This window comes from Haliaeetus albicilla, chromosome 11, assembly GCF_947461875.1.
Source record: "Haliaeetus albicilla chromosome 11, bHalAlb1.1, whole genome shotgun sequence".
NCBI classification, from domain to species: Eukaryota; Metazoa; Chordata; class Aves; order Accipitriformes; family Accipitridae; genus Haliaeetus; species Haliaeetus albicilla.
Genome location: NC_091493.1, coordinates 6,164,202 through 6,185,655, shown reverse-complemented (window position 1 = coordinate 6,185,655; position 21,454 = coordinate 6,164,202). Strand labels below are relative to the sequence as shown.

Sequence of the window (21,454 nt, the reverse complement as noted above, 5' to 3'; positions counted from 1 at the left end):
GAGACCCCCAGCCCCTTTCCAGCAGGTCTGCGGGGAAGAGACCGCGTGATGCAGCATCATCCCTTATTTCTGCAGTTTTAGCAGCTAAAAGGTGTACAGACAGCGCAGTCACAATGTTGAAGTGTGACTTGTTCAATGCTACATAGTACAGACAGCAAAAAAAGGTAAACTAGATGAGGTTTCTGAAAGGACATGGGCTCCGTGGTCAGCCTCGCTGCTCGCTGAGCGTGCAAGGCTGGAACCAGGCAGGGGCTCCCACTGCTACAGACCTGTCACAGCCCCAGAGGAACCACGTGGTTGTAATTTCCCCCCCCAAAAAATTACAAAGTGAGAGTTAGTTACATGTATAAATATTTATTTGTACTAAAAGTGAGTGTTTTGTAGCAGGGTATCAAGTTCAGAATATATTAAATCATGAGATGCATCAGCTGAGGTACAAATTCCAGTCTCATGTCTTTAATAAATACATTATAAAAAAAACTAGTCCACATACTCTAGGTTTATCAGAGGTAATCAGTACACTACACTATTTTAAAAGGATAATACAACATTTGTGTTTTGCTGTAACCATTTGGATTTACTGTGGGGGTTTTTTCTAACCTTTTGATTATTTTAAGAGGAGCTGCGACAGTACTATTTCACTACTTAAAAATGACAAATATTGCAATTTGCAAAATTTGAGTATTGCTTTTGTCTTCCAGGTCCCTGCCAGAGGGCCTGAGTGTAAAAGGCACTGGTGCTAGTGTGCTTTCAGCTACTTCCATGGGCATTGCAGCATTTTTCTTGAGGTATAATACAGCTTTGGGCTCTTTGCTCGGGATACTTAAAAAAAAAAAATACAAAAAAACCCCTAAAACAGCTGATAAATGAAAAAAACTTTTTGCAAAAATATTCCCAATCACATACGTAGTGTCGGACCCTGTACCATGGCCACAGCAAAACAGGTTTTTAGCTTGCAAATGTAGCTCACTATCCTAAGTTACAAGCGGAAGCACGATTGTTTTTACTGAGCGTAGATCCATCTGTAATTAAAACTGAAGTACAGGAAGAGGTGAACACTATTTCCATTTCATTTGAAACACATTCTGACCGGTCCTCGGGCGTCTACTAAAAAAAGACGAGTACAAAAAAAAAAATCATCAATTCAGGTTGTTGCAATAACAAACAAACAAGTGCATAGCTGTCTTCCCCCGGCTAAAAACCTCACACCAGTGTGGTGGCCGGGGAGGCTGCACGCTCCTCGCCACCAGCACAGCGGGGCCGCAGGATCAGCCCTTTCCTTGGGAAAGCCTCCTCTGACCGCAGGCAGGATGCTGAGGGGCAGGCAGGCGGTTGCCTGCGGTCAGAGGAGGCACACAGGGTGTTGCGCTCAAACCTCGACCACCCCCGAGACACGCACTGGTCCCGGTGGGACGTGCTCGGGGCGAGATGCGGATGGGACCAGGGAAAGCTCCGGTGTTCGGTCACGCCGCTTGGCCCTGTTGGAGGCCACCACAAGAGCTGCGAGTCAGCAGAAAAGCCTCACATCACGCACAGCAGCAAAGTCCACTTCGGGGAGGAAAAAAAAGAAGGCAAGGTCTGCAGTAACTTTCCACCAGCCAGAGCCGAGAGCAGCACCAGCCACCGGCTCTTGGCTCAGCACCATCGCCCCTCACACAGCAGCACCCCACATGGCTGGGGGGGACCCAAGAACTTTTCCGTCATCCTCTGGCTGTCCCCCAGCTGGAGCCAGCATCACCATCCCGCAGGTACAAAGTAAAATCCGGTCACCTATACCCACGCAGGGCTACAGGTATGGATGAGGGCAAGCGCTTGAGCCATCTCTCAGCTGGTTTACCAGGTACAGCCGCTCAGATCCACCTCATACCATGATTTTGCTGTTTTGCCTTGAATTCACCTTTCAGAGGAGCGTGGGCAGAGGAAGGGGGGATCCAATCCCACCAGGTGGGAGGATACCCACGAAAGCATGTAAACAGCATGGCCAGTTTTCGCTTGCTGCCCTGAGCTTTCTCAGAGATCTCCCGGACTTTACAGTGCCTCCCAGGACAGCTTCCCCTGCCCATGGGCCCACCAGGCTGGGAGCTCAGGGATCGCCACAGCAGAGTCCCCACAGAAAGCTGAACTCGGAGCACCAGTAACGCTCAGCCCAGCTTTTGTTTTGACCAGAGAGGTCAAGCAGGAGGAAGCAAGGAAGAACAGTGAGCAATTGTCTTGGCCACAAGGAACTGGTGATAGTCAAGGCTGATTAAAAAAAAATCCTTTTAAAAAAAGGGCGTTAAAAAAAATCCCGCTGTTAGTTAGCAAAAATTGTCAAAGGCACAACCTGGAGGGCAGTGACTGGATCCAAGCACTGAGTGCCCGTTTCTCCCTCCCACCCTGGCAGCAGCAACTGCTCCTCTCTTCAGCAGCTGCTCCTGCCTCTTTGGGCAGTGCTGGGCAAGGGGTAGCGGAAAGGCACTTCATTTTTGTTCCATGCAGGGGACAGACATGTTTTTATTCTGGTGCTGAGGTCCCAGCTCTGCACTGGGGGCTGGTGCATGGCCCTGGTGGCACCAGAATGATGCAGCTGGCCCATCCAGGGGCTGTGCTGAGCTTCCTGCAGCCGCGCTCAGCTGGGAATGAAGGGCCCGCTGCCCTTCCCTTCCAGCTCCACTGGGACGCTTCCAGCAGCTTCAAGGGGAGAAGGACCAGGCTCAAAGTATTTCTGATTAGTAAAATACTCTCTGACCCAGGTAGGAAAATCCTACAGTCAGAGCATTGGAAATGCCACGCAAATGACCTGTGTCATAGGGAATCAATCAATCATTGCTCACTCTTAATACAAGTATTTCTAGGGAGGAGGAGTAGTGTTAATTATTTTTTTCCAGCGACTGGTAGTACTCGGTTAGGACTTTCCAAGCTTTGGGGGCCATGAAGCCGTCTGGTGGGTTTTCACCTTCACGAGCAAGCTTCCTCATGCGTGTTCCCGAGATGAAGTCGAAATCGTCGTGCCTGCGCAAAACAGAGACAGGGGTGAAATCAGCACAACCGGCCCGAGTCGTTCCCAGCACAGCTGCTCTGCCGTCCCAAGCGCGTGGTTGGAAACCTCCCGGCACCAGTGGCACCCACCAGCGGCACCCGCCTGCGGCTTCACGCCTGGGTTTACAGTCAGTAGCAATGGGGTTCCTCTTTCGAGAGGAGCTGGAGCTGTACATAACATGCTTCTCCAGCTGCGAGAGGCTGTATTTCTACTGCCACTTAGTCCCCAAACTGTTTCTCATCCTCCCTGGTGGCTACAAAGGTGCATCTTCAGCTTCATGTGACCTATCCTTGACACGGTGTCAGCTTTTGGAGGGGGCAGTGGGTGGTTTTCACAGGTTCTTCCCCCATTTCTCTCCTCAAGAGGAACACCAACTGCTTTTCCCTCTCCCCTGGCAATCTGCAAGCCAGACACGATCGCAAACCGCATGCGCTGTGTAGGCTGAAGAAACGGTGACGCTGCTGCCTGTGTTACCTTCTTGGGTCATAAAAATCCATTGCCTTTTTCAATTTATTGTAAGCAGCCACCCGGAAGGGGATGATTTCCACCGAGGTCAGGCCCGGCGCCATGCTGAGGACCTTCCCTCCCTGCGTGGGCTCGTAGAGGTCCTTCTTGGTCTCAGGGTGAGGCATGCCTGCAGGGTCGCGCCCCACGATGTAGAAATTGGCCCCGGCAATCATGCGAGCTCGGCAGTGCCACTGCACCTGCAAAGGAGAGACACAAGGAGCACTGGCTGAGGGCTGAGCAGCAACTGAGCCGTCCCCGCCCTGGGCTGCAAAACACATCCTGGTGATCAACACGCAGGAAGGAAGGAAGGAAGGAGACACGTCAGCAGCCTTGCCACAGTTTCTCACAGCGATCAGGCTGCTCAGACTCATCTTCCACTGATGGACCTGATGCAACATCATGGTTCTCCTAAGGACATGTATTTCAAGGGAAACACTGGGGATGGGAACTGGTCTTGTTCCAATTTGGCAGCAGAGATAGTGGTTTGCTTTTTGAACATGCAAAGACAGAGCCCACTAGCCATTGAGCCCCGCACAGGCAAAGGCTGTCCACGCATCCCTCTCCTTCCTCCTCCAGGGGAGGTTCAGTGTCTACCACTTTCATCCCACCGATTTAGGGACAGAAGGGAAGCCACTGGGAGAAAATGAATGAGTGTTCCTGCCCAACAGAGAAAAAGGTCACAGCAGTGACTTTTCTTTCTAGCCCCCTTCTCCCCAGCTCTCCACACAGCCTGTGAAAGCATGGGAGCCCATGGAGCCGAGCTCTGCTGGGAGACAGCTGCCGTAGCAAGCTGCAGGCAAACGATGGTGGGAGCTAGTAGCGATGGAATGGCTACCAACTCCCCTGTGGCAATCTGGAGCTGCGTGGGCAAGCTGGCAGCAGGCATCCCCACAGACAGGCTTCATGCCTTGTTGTGGGGAGCAGCTGATGCCTACGTTACCTCTGTGGGGCCAGCATAGAGCATGGGAGAGGGGAAGATGGCAACGATGGTCGACTTGGGGTCCAGGACTTGCTCCTCCAGCACCGCTGCGTGCTGCTTCATCCGCCACTCCAGCGGGACATCATCATCTTTGGTCCATCCTCCCAGGGGGTGCAGGAGAAGCACAGGGTTTTTGTAACCCCGCTCCAGAAGCTGGCGCCGCGTGTCCTGCATGAGCAGGGCATGCCCGTTGTGGACGGGGTTGCGCAGCTGAAATGCAAAGACAGCATCTAAAAGGGAAAGATTCAGAGGGTCACAGGCTTGCGCTGACCATCAGACCCTGCGGCTTCATTTACACACTATACATTTCAGCACGGTCATAAGATATGCACGTTAGATCTGTGTCCTATCTTCATGTGAGTGAGGCCTTAAATACCTTAGATGAGTGTTTCATACATGCACAGTGTCTCTTCATCACTCTGCCAAGTTTATGTGCATCGCACATCCTTCCTTTGGGGTCAATTTCAGTCCTATCAGTTCTCCTACAATGTTTTTACACGCCACTGAACACCTCCACCGAGTTCCCTAACTTCTTAAGTGACCTGCCACCTCTCCAAGCTACAGGCCACCGTCAGGAAGGCCAACGCTCTCTCCCCAAAGTGAAGGTAGGTGTTGACGCCTGCCAGCCTGCAGGGATAGACACCTGGGAGAAGACACCTGAGCGTGAAGGTCAAGCACATCAGTGCAGGGCTTTAAATGCCTGGCGTGCAGAAAGAGAGGCTCTGACCTGCCAGGGAGGACACAAAAAGGACACTCAGACACACAACACTTTCCAGTCCCATGCTTGGAGAGGCCTACTGAGGACGAAGCCCATCACAAGCACCGTCCTTAACCAAGGAGACCCTGCGCCACTTTTTGTGCCATGCCCTGTGCCCCTCTTACTGCTCACCCCACCTGAATAGTCCCATTTTGGGAGCACAGAGAAGCAATTTGGCAAGTGCTGTGAGCTTGAAAGCAAGTAATCACAGATCACACAAATCTCCCAATGCCACGTAGGGCAAGAAGAGCCATGTCACTGGTGCTAACCCAGGGCACTCACCAGCATTCATTTCTCTGAACTTCTGCTTGAGAGCAAGCGGTGTCAGGCGGTACTGGTCCAGCCCATCATTCCATTTGATCTTCTCCAGCACGAGGAGGTCTCCACCAACCAGCCAGTCTCCGCTCTCCATCACCATCTGTGAATTATGCACACATGCATTATGGAGGGGACAGCAAAATATCTCCTTTTCCCTTTCCCAGTCTCTTTTGAAAAGTGTTAGGCTTGACTCCCCTTGCAGGGTGATCTTCCCTTCTTGTTCAGCACACTGTAGGTGGACAACATTCTTACAGGGACCACGTGAACTGAACATGGTGAGCAGTGCAACCCCGTAAGATGAGGCATCAGTAATCAAGTCCCTACCACTGCACCCATCTGGGTGCTGGACTCCTCTCTGGCAGCCAGGGGTCTGCAAGTTATTCCACCTCACTCTTTGTTCTCTCCTCCTGGGAATATGCAGGAGGAATAAGCCTGTTGCAAGGTGAGCAACTGCTGCTGCACAATTAAAAAAGGTATTTTAAGGTAGGGGAAAAGAATTAACACAGCTTTAGCTTTTTTAAGCAGACAGTTCAAGTCACTCGGTGTAACCTGGAACTCTCCCTTTCTAAGGGATGATGTTCTTTGTATTGCCAGAGAGTAAATGGGAAGAGATAAGCTGTAAAAATATAACACCCTTGTTGGCTGCCTGTACAAAACAGCCAAATTGAGGAGTAAAACACAGCTAAAAGGAGCACGAGTCAGTGATCTGCAGCATTCATGTTTGGCAGCATCACTGAGATCATTACACCCCAAGCACCAGAAAACTTTGAGGGCTAAGTTGGTGGTCGTGTAGGCACACCAGTGAAGGTGAGTGAATGAAAGGAGCAGCTCCTCAGCAGCATGCTCGTTTTCCCTTTCACCTTGTGCTTGTTATCTGATGCTCTTGTTAAGCAGCAAGCGCAGCATTAACTCACAAGCCTAAAAATTCAGTCCTGCCTGCTTGGGACACAATGGTTCCCAGCGAGAAGCTGGCATTGGAGAGCAGATGGGACACCCACAGCCCTCGAAACCTTGGAAAGGTTCAGTTCTCCTGCCCCTGCCCGCATTTCCCATCCTGGCCAGGCTTCCCAGAGCAGCAAGGGGATAAACCTACTTTGACATGCGGGTGCTTCGCGCAGGTGGTGCCCCAGACACGGGCGCATCGCTCCTCCTTCCTGTGCTCGAAGTACTCGGGGCTCTTCAGGATCGCCACCCTCCGTCCCGCGTAGCTGAGTGCCAGTGCCTCGCAGCCCTCCAGCTTCTCCTTGTCCTCCGTGGAGATCGGCAGCACAATGGGGATGCTCAGGTTGACAACACCATCTGGCAAGAGAGAGGGACGATTTTAATGTCCTCCAGCCTTGGGCACTGGTCTTGGGCACCGAGTAAACAGAGGTTTTCAGAGGCACACATTCTCCCTTTGGAGAGCCAAATTTTGCAGGACTAGCTCAGGGATTCACCATCAGCCATGTAAATTTATTCACTGCCCCTTTTTTTTCTGCACTGTTAACAAATAGCAACATTAGTGGAATGCAAAAGCTCCTCATCTTTGGGCCAGAGATGTCTCAAAGACACCTGGAGCATTTCATTACTTTCTGGACTCTTTATCTCCCTGGAAAGATTGGTTCTTCTCCAGTTAGCTCATAAAGTCTCTTTGAAAAATTTAAACATACTTGGAAAATGCAACCCTGGATATAACCCCTACCTGGCTCCCTGCCAGGAGAACAACCTCTATTAAGATGGCTCCAGCTTGGTGTTCCCTGGGACACGCCATTCCCTGCACATCTCCTGAACTGCCTCTTCCAACAGGGAAAATACCATCACACTCTGCTTTGTTTTTTTCTAGATATCTCTATACTGTTACTCCTCCTCCTTTTTATCTCTGCAGAGTCCATTTTTAATCTATCTTCTCTGTGTATACAGCAAGCCTACATTTGCACATGTAGCTTCTAATTTCAGTGTTGTCCCTAAATACCTAGAAGTCATGTTGGTTTTATCCCCACTCCCTCAGTTTCCCAGTCCTCCACTAAGGTCCTCCCATTTCTCCTTGGACATCCCAGTATTAATATAGAAGAATCAGTCTCTCCCATAAGTTTCCATTCACAAACATGAATGAACAAATCACTGATTCAATTTGTTCTGATCTGACTGAAATAATTTTGGATCCTTGAGAGTCTTAATTTGAGGATTTTGACTATGATGTAGATTTTCTAAAAATCTTTATTAAAATGTTTGCATTTACTTTTAATTTACAACTAGGTATCATTCATCTGTCAGACAGCAATTTTCAAGCACCTCCATGAATAATCATATTCACAAGAGATCCAATCAATATCAACTTCATACATTTAAATATTAACCAGTGATCAGTCAATAAAGTCAGCATGGAAGAAGCTGAATTATGAAACCAACAAATGATGCTGAAGCTGAGGATCTCCATGCTCCATTTCCAAATGCTAGATGCAGAGTTTAAAAAAAAATAATCACTCCAGCAAAGGTAATTACAAAATTACACGACTGGGATTTTTGTGAAGACCGGTCAGCAGGACATGGCCTGTGTCATGCCACTTCAGAACTGGCTGAATCATAAACAGGACGTGGTTGTGTCTGGTCTTAATAATTTTCTTTTTTTTGGTAAATCTCTAAAAATTACTTTACAGCAAAAAAATCTAAATTGAAGTAATTTCTGTACAATTGAAGAACAGTTATATACATACCAGCTACAGAGCAATTCCTTCCTGGGAGAATACAAAACACAATTAAGGTAATTAACACTCACGGGCACCAGTTACAGTAGCCATTTCAAGAACCAAAGCCGCTCATTTAAAACCTCCAGCAAGCACTGCGTAACCACAAGCCTCCAACGGTGCTGCTCCAGCCCCTCTCCAGCATCCACCCATCCAACATGGGTCTCACTGGCCAGGAGCGATGTCCAACACCTACGCTTTCACTGTCACCCAGTCCTGACAGAGGCACGCGTTGCTGGTGTGGAGGGAAGAGTGTTGGAGACTCTGCGGCACTCCTGCTGCCCTACAACGTGCAGATCCGCCTTTCTTCCTGGTGGCCATCATGCCCCCACACAAAGCACCCCATTCACCCAACTGTTGGTAGTATCAAGGTGGGATTTACTGCTCAAAGTCCGAGCGAGAGGAGCACTAACTTGCACAAGTCCACCAAAACAGTTGCAGTTGCAGCCCTTTCAGGCACAGCTGGAGCTGCCAAAACCACCAACCTCACCCCAGGGCAAAAGGAGTGGACCAATGACTCTGGAAAGACCAGCCTCAAACTTCTCTTTGGCAATGCACACCCCAGCCTCGGCACCATGAGATGGAAACCCTGCACCGTTTCCTAAAGCTCAGCCAAGCAAACCAGGGATGTTCTCCTTCCTGCCCAGATGTCACCCTGCGGGCCTGACCATGGAGATGTTGAGTTTGGAGACTTCTGTGGAGACAAGGTGGACCGGGTACTGATGTTGATGCCCTCTACTACAAAGACCTTGCTCTGGAGAGTTCATCCCCCCCAAAAGCCAGTGTCCTGGGCTTTGTCCCTGACCCCGCGGAGCTCTACAAATCCTGAACATATGCCCACGGACCCCAGAGGAGCTGTGGTCAGTGATGCCAACAGGTTTGGGGGGGCACCCCAAAAACAGATGCCAAGACAAGCCTCTGGTGCAAAGTGCAGAGCTCTGGAGCAACACAGTCATTACAGGGTGCCTCTGTAACCTCATCAGGCACAACAGGCAGCTCAAAGACCACAGATCAGGGTCTGATAACAAGGACATGTGCTTTTGAACCCTGTTTGCAGACTAGGTGGGAGGTAAAAGGCTATGACATGTCTGAAAGCAGAAGCCTCCACACAGACACTCCTTCCGTCCAAAGCGAGCAGTTCCGAGCTTTGCATCTGCTGCACGGTGCCCAAATCCTAATAACAGCAGCAAGTCACTGCCCCATGCAACCACTGGATCCTCTAGAAGGAGGGCAAGACTCAAAGGGACTTGCTCACCAAGATCCCAAATCGCTGAGGCCAGAGATCGCTATCAGGTCTACAAAACCCAAAGTGAGTGCCCTGCCTGCCTGTAAAGTCACAGCGACAGCATCTACAGCTGGGAAACAGGACAGAAATATCTACCGCCCCAGTCTCAGCTGTAGACAATCACTGCCTGAACACTCTTTGCCTTTTCCAGGGTTGAAGCACCTCTAACATGTTGCTAATTAATAGGTAAATCTGATTATTTCAAGTTGCGGTAATGGATAAGCAGAAAAATGGGGTGGGGGGTGGGGGGGAAGAGAAATCAGGCACTGTTCCCATTTCCAAGGAACAGCTGCCTTCTCCTCCCACCTCAAATTCAGCCTGGCAGCCTCCCTGCTTACTTGGCTTTGGGTTGCATCTTTATTTACCCTGGTATCACTGAACATTAAAAGAGCTACACAATGGCTCCCAAAATGTTTGATCAGCACTGTGCGAGATGTCAAAGCTGTGTGCCAGGGTGCCAGCCACAGCACAGTGAACTTTGTCACCTTTTGTACCCTTTGGTGTGTTTTGGAGCACAGCTTCCTGGCCTCTGCGGTCCTTTACGAGCCCTCACATTTAACAGGCGAGAGTAAAGGAGGAGAACACCACAGCCAGGCATTAAGCTTTTCTGTACAGCTGCCTGCCGAGACACCATGGGGTAAGCATCACATCCCGCAGCGGCTTGCCGGCCAGCGTTAACGCAAAGCATGGGGATTCGTACCATTCAGCAGGGTGCCAAAATGGATCACTTGCAAGTACTCTGCCTCGCGCATGAAGCCGGTCAGCGGAGTGGCCCAGCCTTCACTCAGCACCTGCACCCACTGCAGATCCAGCTGCAAAACAAACCCAAACGGCACTCCTGTCACCAGGTCATGCTCAGAGGTTGCTTTTCCTTCCCTTCTGCTGCAAGAGCATTCTCATTTGTTTTGCTTCAAATATAGGACGTTCATAAAGGGGGAGAAAGCCATGGGGGGGGTTGGTTTGGGTTTTTTTTTAAGTCAGACTCATGTACTTTCATAGCACAACTGCTTGTGGGGCTGTACTAACACAACGAAGGAGACTGACAGCCCTGGCTTGCTACAGCACAGGGTGGAGACACAGCAGAAAATGGCTGAGGATCAGGACCACACTTCAGCTCACCATAAACCACAGCCACAAAAGGACACAGCCATCTGAGGAACAAAGCCCCCTCTAGCAACGCCCCTGTTGAAGCTTCTACCCTTCAAACAGCTAAATAATGACTGAATCACAGCACAGCATCCGTGCATGATGATACCTTAGTGATCTCAATGGATGGCAGCATCTCTGCTTCAGCTTGGACACTATTGAGTTTATTTTCAGGTACAAACAGCTCAAGAACATCCTTGATTGAGCTGTGGGGCACGATGTTCTGAAAGACAGAGACAGAGAGCAATTGTAAATAACACGCCATTTTTTAAGGGAACACCAAAAAGTCAATATCCAAAAGCAGATTTACAAAGCTGCCAGTGGCGGTGGTGTAAAAATGACCTACTTGTGTCTGGAGGAGCTCCACAACCTGCTGAATACATTCAGACACTGACGCAACATTCGTTTTCAACACTAGTTCAGGAGATTCGGGCTTCTCATACTCTGAGTCAATCCCTGTGAATCCTACAGACAATTAAACCCAAACTAGATTTATTTAATGTAATACCCGGTGCTCTAGAGCCAACAACGCTGTACAAACAACCAGCAAGCATTCAACCATACCGGGTACAAGTGACACTTGGACAGCAAGATTAGGAAAGCAGGATACTCTTGTGCACTACAAAGAGCCTCTAGTAACTACACCTATGTGCAGAGCTGCAACAACAGAGCTATCCAATGCTTTGGAAATCAAAACGCAAAATAAGAGCTCACTCTTCCATACCTTTGATCTCTCCAGCTCTTGCCTTTTTGTACAGGCCCTTCACATCTCTGCTTTCACAAATATTTAGAGGAGCATCTACAAAGATCTCAAAGAAAGGAAGTCCAGCTGCCTCGTGAATTTTCCGCGCATTTTGACGATCCTGTTAGAAGAAAGACAGGAAAAACATGTGTCCGAATTGCAGCAAGCACCTTCCTCCTACATGATGTGCCCTGGAACTCGACACAGGTAAATTAGTCTCTGCTATAGATTTATTAAATTTACACTAATTCTAATAAGGGGTTCTCATCTCCCTTCCCCTTTTTTCTTTAATTATAATTTAAAAAATCTACAACTTTGACCTGTTTTCAGCTTTTTCTATCTGAAACATCAAGAAGATCTCTTCGTTAAGCAGGACAGCAGAACTTTAGAATGTGAATAATTATCTGCCCTGTGTCAAAAAAAGGAACTGCCTGCATCGGCTTGATAACAGCAGCTACTTGGTATTCTCCAGAAGGATAAAAACACAATCAATACTTCTTCCAACAGAGCAGTGATAGCACTATGACAGGCTATTGTTTCTATGCCTCTTTTCTGCCTCCTACCAAGTTAATAGTAGGGCCTCTGTAGGGAGATTTTAAACTTCTCTTCGCTTTTAATCAATTTGTAACATTGAATGTATTCGAAGAGGTCACGTCAAACTGCCCTCCAGAAATTTGTCCTGATTGTGTGTAGTTCTGTGTATTGGTGGTGTCTTAAAAAAGAACAGGGAAGTTAAAAGGAGCGTCTGGTGGCATATATAGGAAGTCCTCCACGTAAATCTCTCTTCCCTAAGAACAATCATGAGATCAAGGCTGCCCAGAAAAGAGCAGAACATGATGCAGCGAGTTTACCTTTGCGAAAGGAGAAATGAAACTAGTTATGCAGACGAGCCCAGCATCAGCAAACAGCCTGGCCACCTCTGCGATGCGGCGGATGTTCTCCTCACGGTCCCCAGCCGAGAAACCCAGGTTTTTATTCAAGCCATGCCGAACATTATCACCGTCCAGGGAATAGCAAGGGATGCCATGAGAGACCAAGTACTCTTCCAGAGCAAAACCAATGGTTGTCTTGCCAGCTCCAGAAAGGCCTGTTGGAGACAGAAAAGTGAGGTTCAGGTTTGAGGTCAAAATACTGAAAATGACAGTGTAATGCAATACCTCCCGGGACACGGGCAACGAAAATCCTTTTGTGTGAAGTTGCTTTAGGAAGGCATGAAGTAGGGAAGCTGGATTCATCTTTTTAGAGCCCTGGTGAACCCTTCTTATTGAAGGGGTGGCATTAATGCCATGAGAAAAGCTGCTATATCCCAACATCTGGAGGGGTTCAACCCAGCAGTGTTGCAAAAGTACCTCTTGCTAGGCCATGGTGGGACAAACAGGTACCAGTCAGTAGGGGAAGCTTGAAAGGACGCTGCTGCCTGTAAGTCTCTCAGCATCTTCCTCTTCCTCCTCCTGTTCCCCCTATGAACAGCTGACAGCTCTCCCAGGCTGAACCCAAGGAGACATTCTTGCTGCAACTGTGTGGTGTGGGGACAGGCTCCAGCAGCTGCAATTGCTCCTCTGCATCCACGGACACCTCCTTCTGCAGGAGCAGCACCCACAGATCCGTGCGAGCAGGAGCAGGATGGTTGTGTAGACAAGCAATGCATCTTCAGCTGCCCATGTCTCCTGGAGTCATCAGCCAGAAAGACAACAATCCAAAACGAGGTGGCTACTTCCCATCCCAGCTCCATCCACTTGCACAAAAAGCACTTGCTATTGGCTCTGTCAGAAAGCAGCAAGTGCACATGGAGAACCAAACTCCTCCTTTCCCTTGGGTGGGGATCCATGCGTTGAAATCTCCTTGAGATGGAAGAGGACCTTGACTTAGGAGAGATAACACCTCCAAACACCACACCTGGCTCAAGAAACACCTAGCCTTGGAAAATCTCCTATGGAGATAGCATCATCTCACCTGTTTTTATACCCTTTGCATAACATCTACTACTGAGCACCCATGGAGACAAGACCCTGGGTGAGGTGGACTTTTGGTCTGCTGCAGAACAGCCATGTTTGTGCTGGAGAGGAAACCTGGCTGGGCAGAGATGAATCCTGCTGGCTGTGCCTTTGGTTTCTGTAGTACAACAGACTAACTGATAGCTCTCCTGAGCTGGCAATGTAGAGCATTCAAATGCCCTTCCATTTAATCCATATAGTCCATGCAATTACATGCCCTTCCATATAGTCTCTTAAAATTAAATTAAAAAAAAGTTAGGAGACCACTGTCTATTTCAAAGAATAACAGAATAATAGAATAATGTCTATTTCAGCCAGAGAAACTCAGACCTTTCAGATGCAAGATTTTTGAGTGATATTCAAAGAAAAAAAGGAAATTGGATCTTTGGCTTCAGAAATTATATTAAAGCAGATCAGGTGTTGGCCACCTTTTTGAAATCGAAGAAGAGAACAAAACAGAAATGTGTTTTAATCCAACATCTAGCACGTAAGCTGTTATGAAGGCAAATCAGAAGGGCTTTACAAACCCTTCCAAGTACATCTTTCAACATCTTCCGCCAGTCAAAGAAAATACCAATATTTAACAAGCAAAGAAACAACTGGACAAGTGGCAAAAGATAGAGTTGTGTAAATATTAGTGGAGCAAAATAAACGCAGTTGTCATTTCTAGCAGCCTCTAATCCCCAAACAATGAGTTTATCTTTCAAAGCTGAAGAGCAGGGCAACACATCAGAAGGCATACGAAATGAGAAATAACACAAGAAACCCACAGTGGCTATGCAAGGCATTGCTTCCAGTGCGACTCACTTTCTGGAAGTATTTACTCTTCAGACAAGACGACTGCCTTGTTGTGCTGCTCATGAGGTCACTTTAAACACAGTAAACCTAGGTATCCCAATAAACTTCACACTGACCCAGAATGAACACATCCGCATGCCATTTTGGACAACCCTGGGCACGTTTCACTGGCAAGGACTGGCTGGATTTGAGCCAAGGCTTCTTCAGCCATGCACACGAGAACAAGTGCGACCCTTAGGGCTCCTGACCTGTTCAGGAGGCCGATAACAGCTGTGGAATTCATAAAAACATTAGTTATGGGTAGCAGCTGCCAGGAAGAATATCTTGCTGCGCCAGCACCACATGTTGGTGTTTCCCACGTGTAAATGTTTTGCAATTCCCAGTTCACAAGGAATGCTGACATTTCCTGCAGATCCCAAATCCCCACCTCTGAGCCATACTTATGTATGCAAGTGGGTTTCACATGTGAAGCCACGCTTTCACACCCAGATAAAAATACCTGTTAGCCAAACCGTGCAGCCTCGAAATCCACCCCTGGTACCGACAACTTGTCCTCTCTTACTCCTGCTGACGTGATGGGCTTGGTAAACCACATTGGTTGATCCCTGATGGAAACAAAGCAAAACAAAACGCTCCTGTTACCTCATTGCTCTCCGTACAAAAGAAAATCTCAGCTGGGACTAATATAAGGGAGAGAAACGCAAATTCATTAAAAATCTGCATGAGCCATTGCAGCGGACTTGGTACAAAAGGGAAAACAGCAAAGAAAATAGTTGCCTTTGGCGTAAGCTGGATTTCTGTCCGAGCAGCAGACTCATTTTTTGAAGACAGTATTTGCCTCTGCTCAAAGCCCTTCTGGTGGCAATGCCTTTGCATCCGCCGCTGCCGGCAGCGGCAGAAGGTGACTTGCTTTGCTGCAGGAGTGCTGCCAGGTGACTGATACACCCGCAGGCAGGCTGGGGAGGACACGGAGTCCACGTAGAGATACAGGCAGCACACTCCCTGCTTCTTTGGCATTTTAAAATACAGCCAGACACGCCTATTACTTTAATTATGCTTGCAAAACAAAAGCAACTTAAGGTGCTAATTTACTTGCCATGTTTAACATAACACGGCTGCTAAGAACTGCAGCTGGGGCAAGAAACGGCGATGTAGCAGGGCTGAGGTGAGCGAGACTGGGGCCCAGCCAGGGAAGACAGTGGGATGGGAGGCAGAGAAAACACCTAATATGTATGCACGCAATTCCCAGTGCAAAGAAGGGACCAGTACGATGCCAAGCTGGAGGCCTGAATTTTAGTGCTTCCTAACATCGACCTGCTGCAGCAGGGCAGCCCCAGCATCCGGGATGCAGCCTAAACAGCCTGTCTGTGCCATGCAGCTCCAGCAATGGTACTTTGACAAAGACTTTTTGCACATAGAATATCTACAAGACCTTATTAATTATGAGGATTGTTTCCAAACAAGGCAGCCAAAGGAAAAGTCTCAAGAGGGAGAGAGGATATAAATATTTTCTCCCTAGCCAGATTCTTCATGACTGTAGGTTTATCCATTTCGTATCATCAGTACAAGAGCAGGTCTGGGCTTTCCCATGATTTACATCTCGCTATATAAATATTTCTACATTTAAAGTCACAGCAGGGAAGTGATTATCTTTCATGTGTCCAAGAAAAAAATTTTGACAAGAAAAAAAAAAAGAGGAATAGGAGAGACAATAAAGTAAAAGGTCACTCTTAAACGTGTCAGCAAAATAGCCTGATTTTTTTTCCCCCCTCTGCTTGCTGGCCCATTAACATTTTAACATGATCCAGCAAAGGCATAAGCATTCATTGGAGACTTGGTATTTTGTATGCAACAGAGGGCTCTGCCTGCACAGAAATCTGAGTGAAAATTATTCCATAGCAGAAGAGAAAAAATACCCTCCTCTCCTCACTTGTTTTTATTATCTTTCAGAGAGGCCAGCATCCCAGCAGAGACCAATCTCCCACCACAGTGATTTACAACTATACTCGGAATTTCATGTCCATTCTCAATTCAATTTTAGTGAAAGGCTCCAAAATTAGCCTCTTTACACCTGCAAATTTGCCATCTGCAATTGCTTGTGGGCACACTGAACAGCTACCCCACTACAGAACATTTTAATTTACTGCTAAGAATAGCTGTGTACAAAATAGTCATAATAATGGTCATAGATCTCACCTCCAAGGTTAACTCTCGGCAAGCCTCAACGTCAGCACCATGGCTGTCAGACTGCACTGGAAGAAGCTCTGGGAGGGAGAAGCAATTGCTCCAGAGCTGGCCCAAGGTGACTGATTCCCACCCCGTGCCACCACCGTATGACTTGATGGGAAGTCCCAGGCTAAAAAGGTTTTCAGGGCTGTTGTCTCAACCACCTCCAGCGACGCATCTTCTTGCTCCAGGACTCTCACTTCCAGTTTTCATTGCCACAGCCACCAGAGCAGGTCCCCAACATCGCTTCCCCCTTCCACACTTGTTTCAAAGGATAAAATCAACTATTTGGGGGTTGGAGTGTAGTGGACAGACAAGATGCTGCCTGAAACACAGCCTGGGTACCACAGCAAAACAAAAACAAAAAACCAAAACCTCTCTAGACCTGACCCTGAAAAAGTGAGTAAGCCCAACACATCCTGGTGACTCAGAAAACAAAAGATAAGTAGATCAAGATTTGGTTTTTGTGGGTTTTGGTTTATTTTTTTACAGGGGGTTGTCAAAAGTCTGTATGAACAGACAGCACCACCATGGTTTAATTTTCACCCATCCCCAGAGTTTCAGGCTTCAGCAGTGAGACTAAATGAGCACACACACAAGATCCAGCTGACAAAAATAATCCCTTCTCCCAGGACACACTGGTGTGTTTCTGCTGTGTTTACTCCTGGTTGAGCTTTGGCACTGCTCTGAAATTGTGTCGCGTGGCCAAGGACCCTCAGCAAAGCACAAGTGCCCAAACTCACCTTCCGAGTAGCTTGCCACCACTCAGCCCTGCAGCAAAACCTCCCCTGCTGCAGCATAGTGCCTGCCCGGTGATTAAACACTCCTCAAGTGTAGCATTCCAAAAAACATAAAGCAGGTATTTTGCAATTTGTTTGCAAACCACAACAGACAAGACCAATATTTCTGTGTGGAGAAATGAACCTGCATGCTTCAAATCTCTGTTTCATGCCCTCTGCATCAGTAGGAACTCCAGCCGCACACTTGCTTTTGCAAACTGTTGATCTGCTGGATCTGTCCTGTAGGAGATGAACTACGATAAAGTCCGTGCCTCGGGAAGATGCAGGAACTAACACATTCCTATGTGGCTGATGTAACGAGATTGTTATGGTAAAAGTACATGTTGCTGTGCTGTAAATCTGCAGTGTGCATGCATCTCAGAGCTTTTATTTTGCACGCTGCCATCTTTTGGAGCTTGGGAAAGCACCACTGAGGGCATTTTTGCAAATCAGCAACACTCTCAGACCTCTCCTACCTGCCGCGAGGTCCAGACAGTACCAAATCCCTCTGATTTTTCTGCTATGTTAGTAATCTTGCTGGTAAACTCTTTCTAACCCTGGGCAACTGCCTGCCACACACTGACTCAAGTTCTTGTTGCCAGCTACGCCAAAAGTAAAAAAAGACAGAGAGAAACACGAGCACGCAGCGGATGGCTGGGCTGGCAGCTCGCTTGGCCAGAAACGGGCTGTTCAGCAGGAAACACCGACTTCCCACCTAATCATCTGCTAGCTGGGACATAGCTTGGGAAGCCAGAGCTGAAGCATGATCAAATGGAGCGAGGGCACCACCAAAAAGAAGCATCCGTGGCTCAAGAGCAAACCCTGGAGAGATTTCACCTTCAAACATCAGCGTCCTCTGCTCTAAGAGCTACCATTGCTCAATTCATGGTGTCTGAAAAAGTAACCTCAGCTCTTCCTTAAGTATTTGGCCCTGAAAGGGAACAGCTGTGGTTGCCCACAGAAATTGAAGGTTGCATGTGACCACCCACAGGAGAGGTGTTATCAGGGAGCATCTTCTCTCATCTGATAGCTAAATGCACGATGTCTGGCGGACCTCTCCCAACCACTGCTGACATTTGTTAGGAGCAGAACCACTGCACGATTAATAGAAAATACACTAGATGAACAAAATTTAGGGTTGTCCCAATGACTTACATGGATGATTTGCCATCTTCCACTAGAAATTCAAGTATGTATAAACTCTGGTCCTTAGGATGCAAGGCAGCATCTCCTCCTGCCCCCACCTACCCCTTTGTTTAGCCAGCATCTCCATGGCTGCGTAACGAATGGGACCAGGGCGAGAACCAAGTGTGAGTGCCATGTGCCACAGCCAAGGAGTGGAAACGAAGGAGGAGAGACGGGAGCTGAGCTGGGAGCTGAGTGGGACATTCAAGAGATCCCCTAAGCGCATACAACATCCTCAGGCCAACCCTTGCTCAGCCATCCACAGAAAGGAGAGCTCTCCAATGTTGCAGGAGGAAAGATTTGAAAGATTTCATTAGAAAGCGGTGCTGGTCATTGCAAAGTCCGGTAAGGTCTAAACCAACATCCTTATTGCACCCTTAAATCCCCTCTGCCGCTGCAGGAGTACCTCTGCCTGCTGTAGCTGGCACAGGCAGGGCACTGGAAGCTGTCCAAGAGCCACAGCTCGTGGCAGGCTGCAGCAACACCCGGCTCCAGAGAGGGACTCCCTCCTGAAAACACAGCTCAGATCAGCCCAAGAAAAAAGCCAGCGGACAATCGCTCTCGTAGCACAGTGCTATTAAGGGCATGTTAGTCACAGGTCCGGCTCATTTAGCAGAAGGGCCAGCCTCACACGAACACAATTAGCATCCAGCTGGCAGCTGGCAGCACTCACAGCCCTGGGGAAACCCTGACCCAGCTGCGAGGGTAGGGTCAGGAGTCCCCCAGCTGCATTTTTATTTATAGGGCTATCTCACATAATTTGGAATATGATTCATTTTTTTTCCCACTCAAGCATTTAATACACACCCTATTTTGGTACTGCAGCTTGGACATCTCTCCAGGAGAAAAAAAAAAGAAAAAAGAGGCTTTCAAAATGTTTTCAGCTGATCATATTTGCAAATGGTAAAACAGGCTTTTAAAATGATAAAATGATCAAGCAAGCTTTCAAGTTTGAAGTCAAACACTTGCTTAAGCCTTTAGAGACTGATGTAACTTATTTTTTAAAATCCCCTCCCAAATCCTGCCATCTTACTGGAAAAAAAACCCAAACAAACCAGATCTTTTGTCCTATCAGTTGAATTTGACGCATAAAAATTAAGTTTATGGGACTTTTCCTTAAAAAATTCTTTTCTTCTACCAGGGCAACTCCCACGGCTGCTGTTGCAAATGGACAAGCTGGCATAATGGAGAAGATAAAGTGTCCGTCACCAACAACGGGGAAAAACCTTCTGTAAGAGTCATTTGCTGCAGAAAAGCAAAACTATTACACTCAAAAGAAAAGCAGAAAGAGAAGAAAGAGGGGGGTTTTGCCTGTGGAAGCAAAGATTCGATTACGATCACATTGAAGAACAATGGAGAAACCTCGGAGTCTCTGAAGTCCTCATGTGGCTCTTGTAACCCTAAACCTATAGACTTTTCCCAAACTTGAGTTTGATTCATTTAAGGGACTAAGGTGGTAAATGCCTCAAAATCAGCTCCATTCTTTCCCAGGGAAAAACCCCACCAAGACGGAGTCACCCTGGAAATTTTGCCCATTTCGTCTCCCAGGATTCCACCATCACGACGCAGAGCCTGGCTCGCAGGTCCAGACGGGGAAGTGAGACTTCTCAAGCACCCGACGCATTACTGCACCGCCTGCCTTCTTGATTCCCGTACCATCATCCGCCCTCTTTCCTGCACGTGGGACTCGTCTCCTCTCCCACCACCCGTACATGAGAAGAAATAATGTTATGTTTTCTTTTTAGACTTAGCTGAGTAATACAGTGATGTGTCACCAAATACCCTGCAGAGGTTTCGGGGCTGGGGTTGCCAGCATTCCCTTGCACCAGGCACGATGCTGAACTGGACTCCCTTTCTTCATTCAGCGCTCTGAATAAACCACAGCAGACCTCAGTCGCTCCTTGGCACCCTCCGCCTTTGACGCTTGTTCCTTTTGGCACTGCTACCTTGGCCCCTGCCCCCTGCCAGGAACGTAACACAGAAGATCTTAAGAAGACCAGCAGAGACATCCCAGTTACCCAAAACAAGCAGTCTTTCAGCTTGGAGACAGACGGTTGGAGATGCCAAACATTGCTAACACACGAGGTTTTCAAACTGGTGTTAGCTAAAGTGTTTTTTTCTTAACCCGCAGGAATTTTTGAGGTCTTAGCAAGACCTTATTTTTGATCGCAGCTAAAATATTTTTCTCTTGGTATAAATCTGCATGTATTGGGTTGCCGCAATCAAATTTTATACAACCCTGGCAAAAAAAATGATCAACAACAAAACCAGGCTCACATTCCAGTCACCTTGCAAATCAGATGCTCATTTCTAGACTGTGTGACTTAAAATCAGCAGGTTGGGCATTAAAATCTACCTCTCTGAAGGCACCCAGATCAGGCGTTTCTTCATCTCTGAATTACATGATGTCACTGCTCTAATTTCCTCAACACAGGAAAACCAGTGAGTCATCCTGCACTTCTACATTTGAGACAAATTTGCAATGCCAGGACAGATGTTATAAAAACAATCTTCCCATCTTCATTCCAGAAATCACAAGGGACAGCTGCATGGGCAACAAATATTTGACAAACACAGCATCTTGTCAGCCACTGACAAAAATAACAATTTAAACAAGAAATCCTTCCACGGTTGCCCTATTTTTTATATTCAGAGCAGTTCTGCTAAATTACCTCCCCTAAATGAAACCGTTTCAGCAGTTCAGCTCATGCTCATTTTGCAAACAATAGGTTTGACATTGCAAAAGGAGAACTGCTTTTCTCTGATGCCTGGGGTCTGTTACAAGGCTGCTCTGGACCATGCCAAGACCGCAGGACCACTGACAATGCAAAAAACAGTTATCTTGCAAAAAGAGGGAACAGAAATTATGTTCTTGCTGCAGTACGGATAAGTTTTGGGATTCAACACCCATAGAAAGGGATCAAGCACGTCTATTTAACCTCTGAGAAAACCAAAAAGAAGGGAATTATGCAATGAGAAGGTAGGTGACTAGTTAA

General features: G+C 47.7%; 1 protein-coding gene across 3 annotated transcripts in view; it reads right to left on the bottom strand.

The window, feature by feature from the left end:
- Positions 1–338: 338 nt before the first annotated feature.
- The window catches only part of PAPSS2 (3'-phosphoadenosine 5'-phosphosulfate synthase 2), a 30,457-nt gene continuing 9,341 nt past the window's right edge, over positions 339–21,454 (bottom strand). Inside the window, exons 2-13 of one of the 3 annotated variants that reach the window (XM_069795931.1) lie at positions 20,285–20,419; positions 14,768–14,873; positions 12,328–12,563; positions 11,459–11,597; positions 11,081–11,199; positions 10,844–10,957; positions 10,268–10,400; positions 6,674–6,879; positions 5,545–5,680; positions 4,467–4,735; positions 3,494–3,723; positions 339–2,991 (exon numbers count right to left, since the gene is read on the bottom strand). In XM_069795931.1, coding sequence (XP_069652032.1) covers positions 2,850–2,991; positions 3,494–3,723; positions 4,467–4,735; positions 5,545–5,680; positions 6,674–6,879; positions 10,268–10,400; positions 10,844–10,957; positions 11,081–11,199; positions 11,459–11,597; positions 12,328–12,563; positions 14,768–14,873; positions 20,285–20,419 — 1,965 coding nt within the window. In that variant the 3' untranslated portion in view covers positions 339–2,849. The remainder of the gene's footprint in view (positions 2,992–3,493; positions 3,724–4,466; positions 4,736–5,544; positions 5,681–6,673; positions 6,880–10,267; positions 10,401–10,843; positions 10,958–11,080; positions 11,200–11,458; positions 11,598–12,327; positions 12,564–14,767; positions 14,874–20,284; positions 20,420–21,454) is intronic. The other 2 variants (XM_069795932.1, XM_069795933.1) reach the window with 2 other exon arrangements.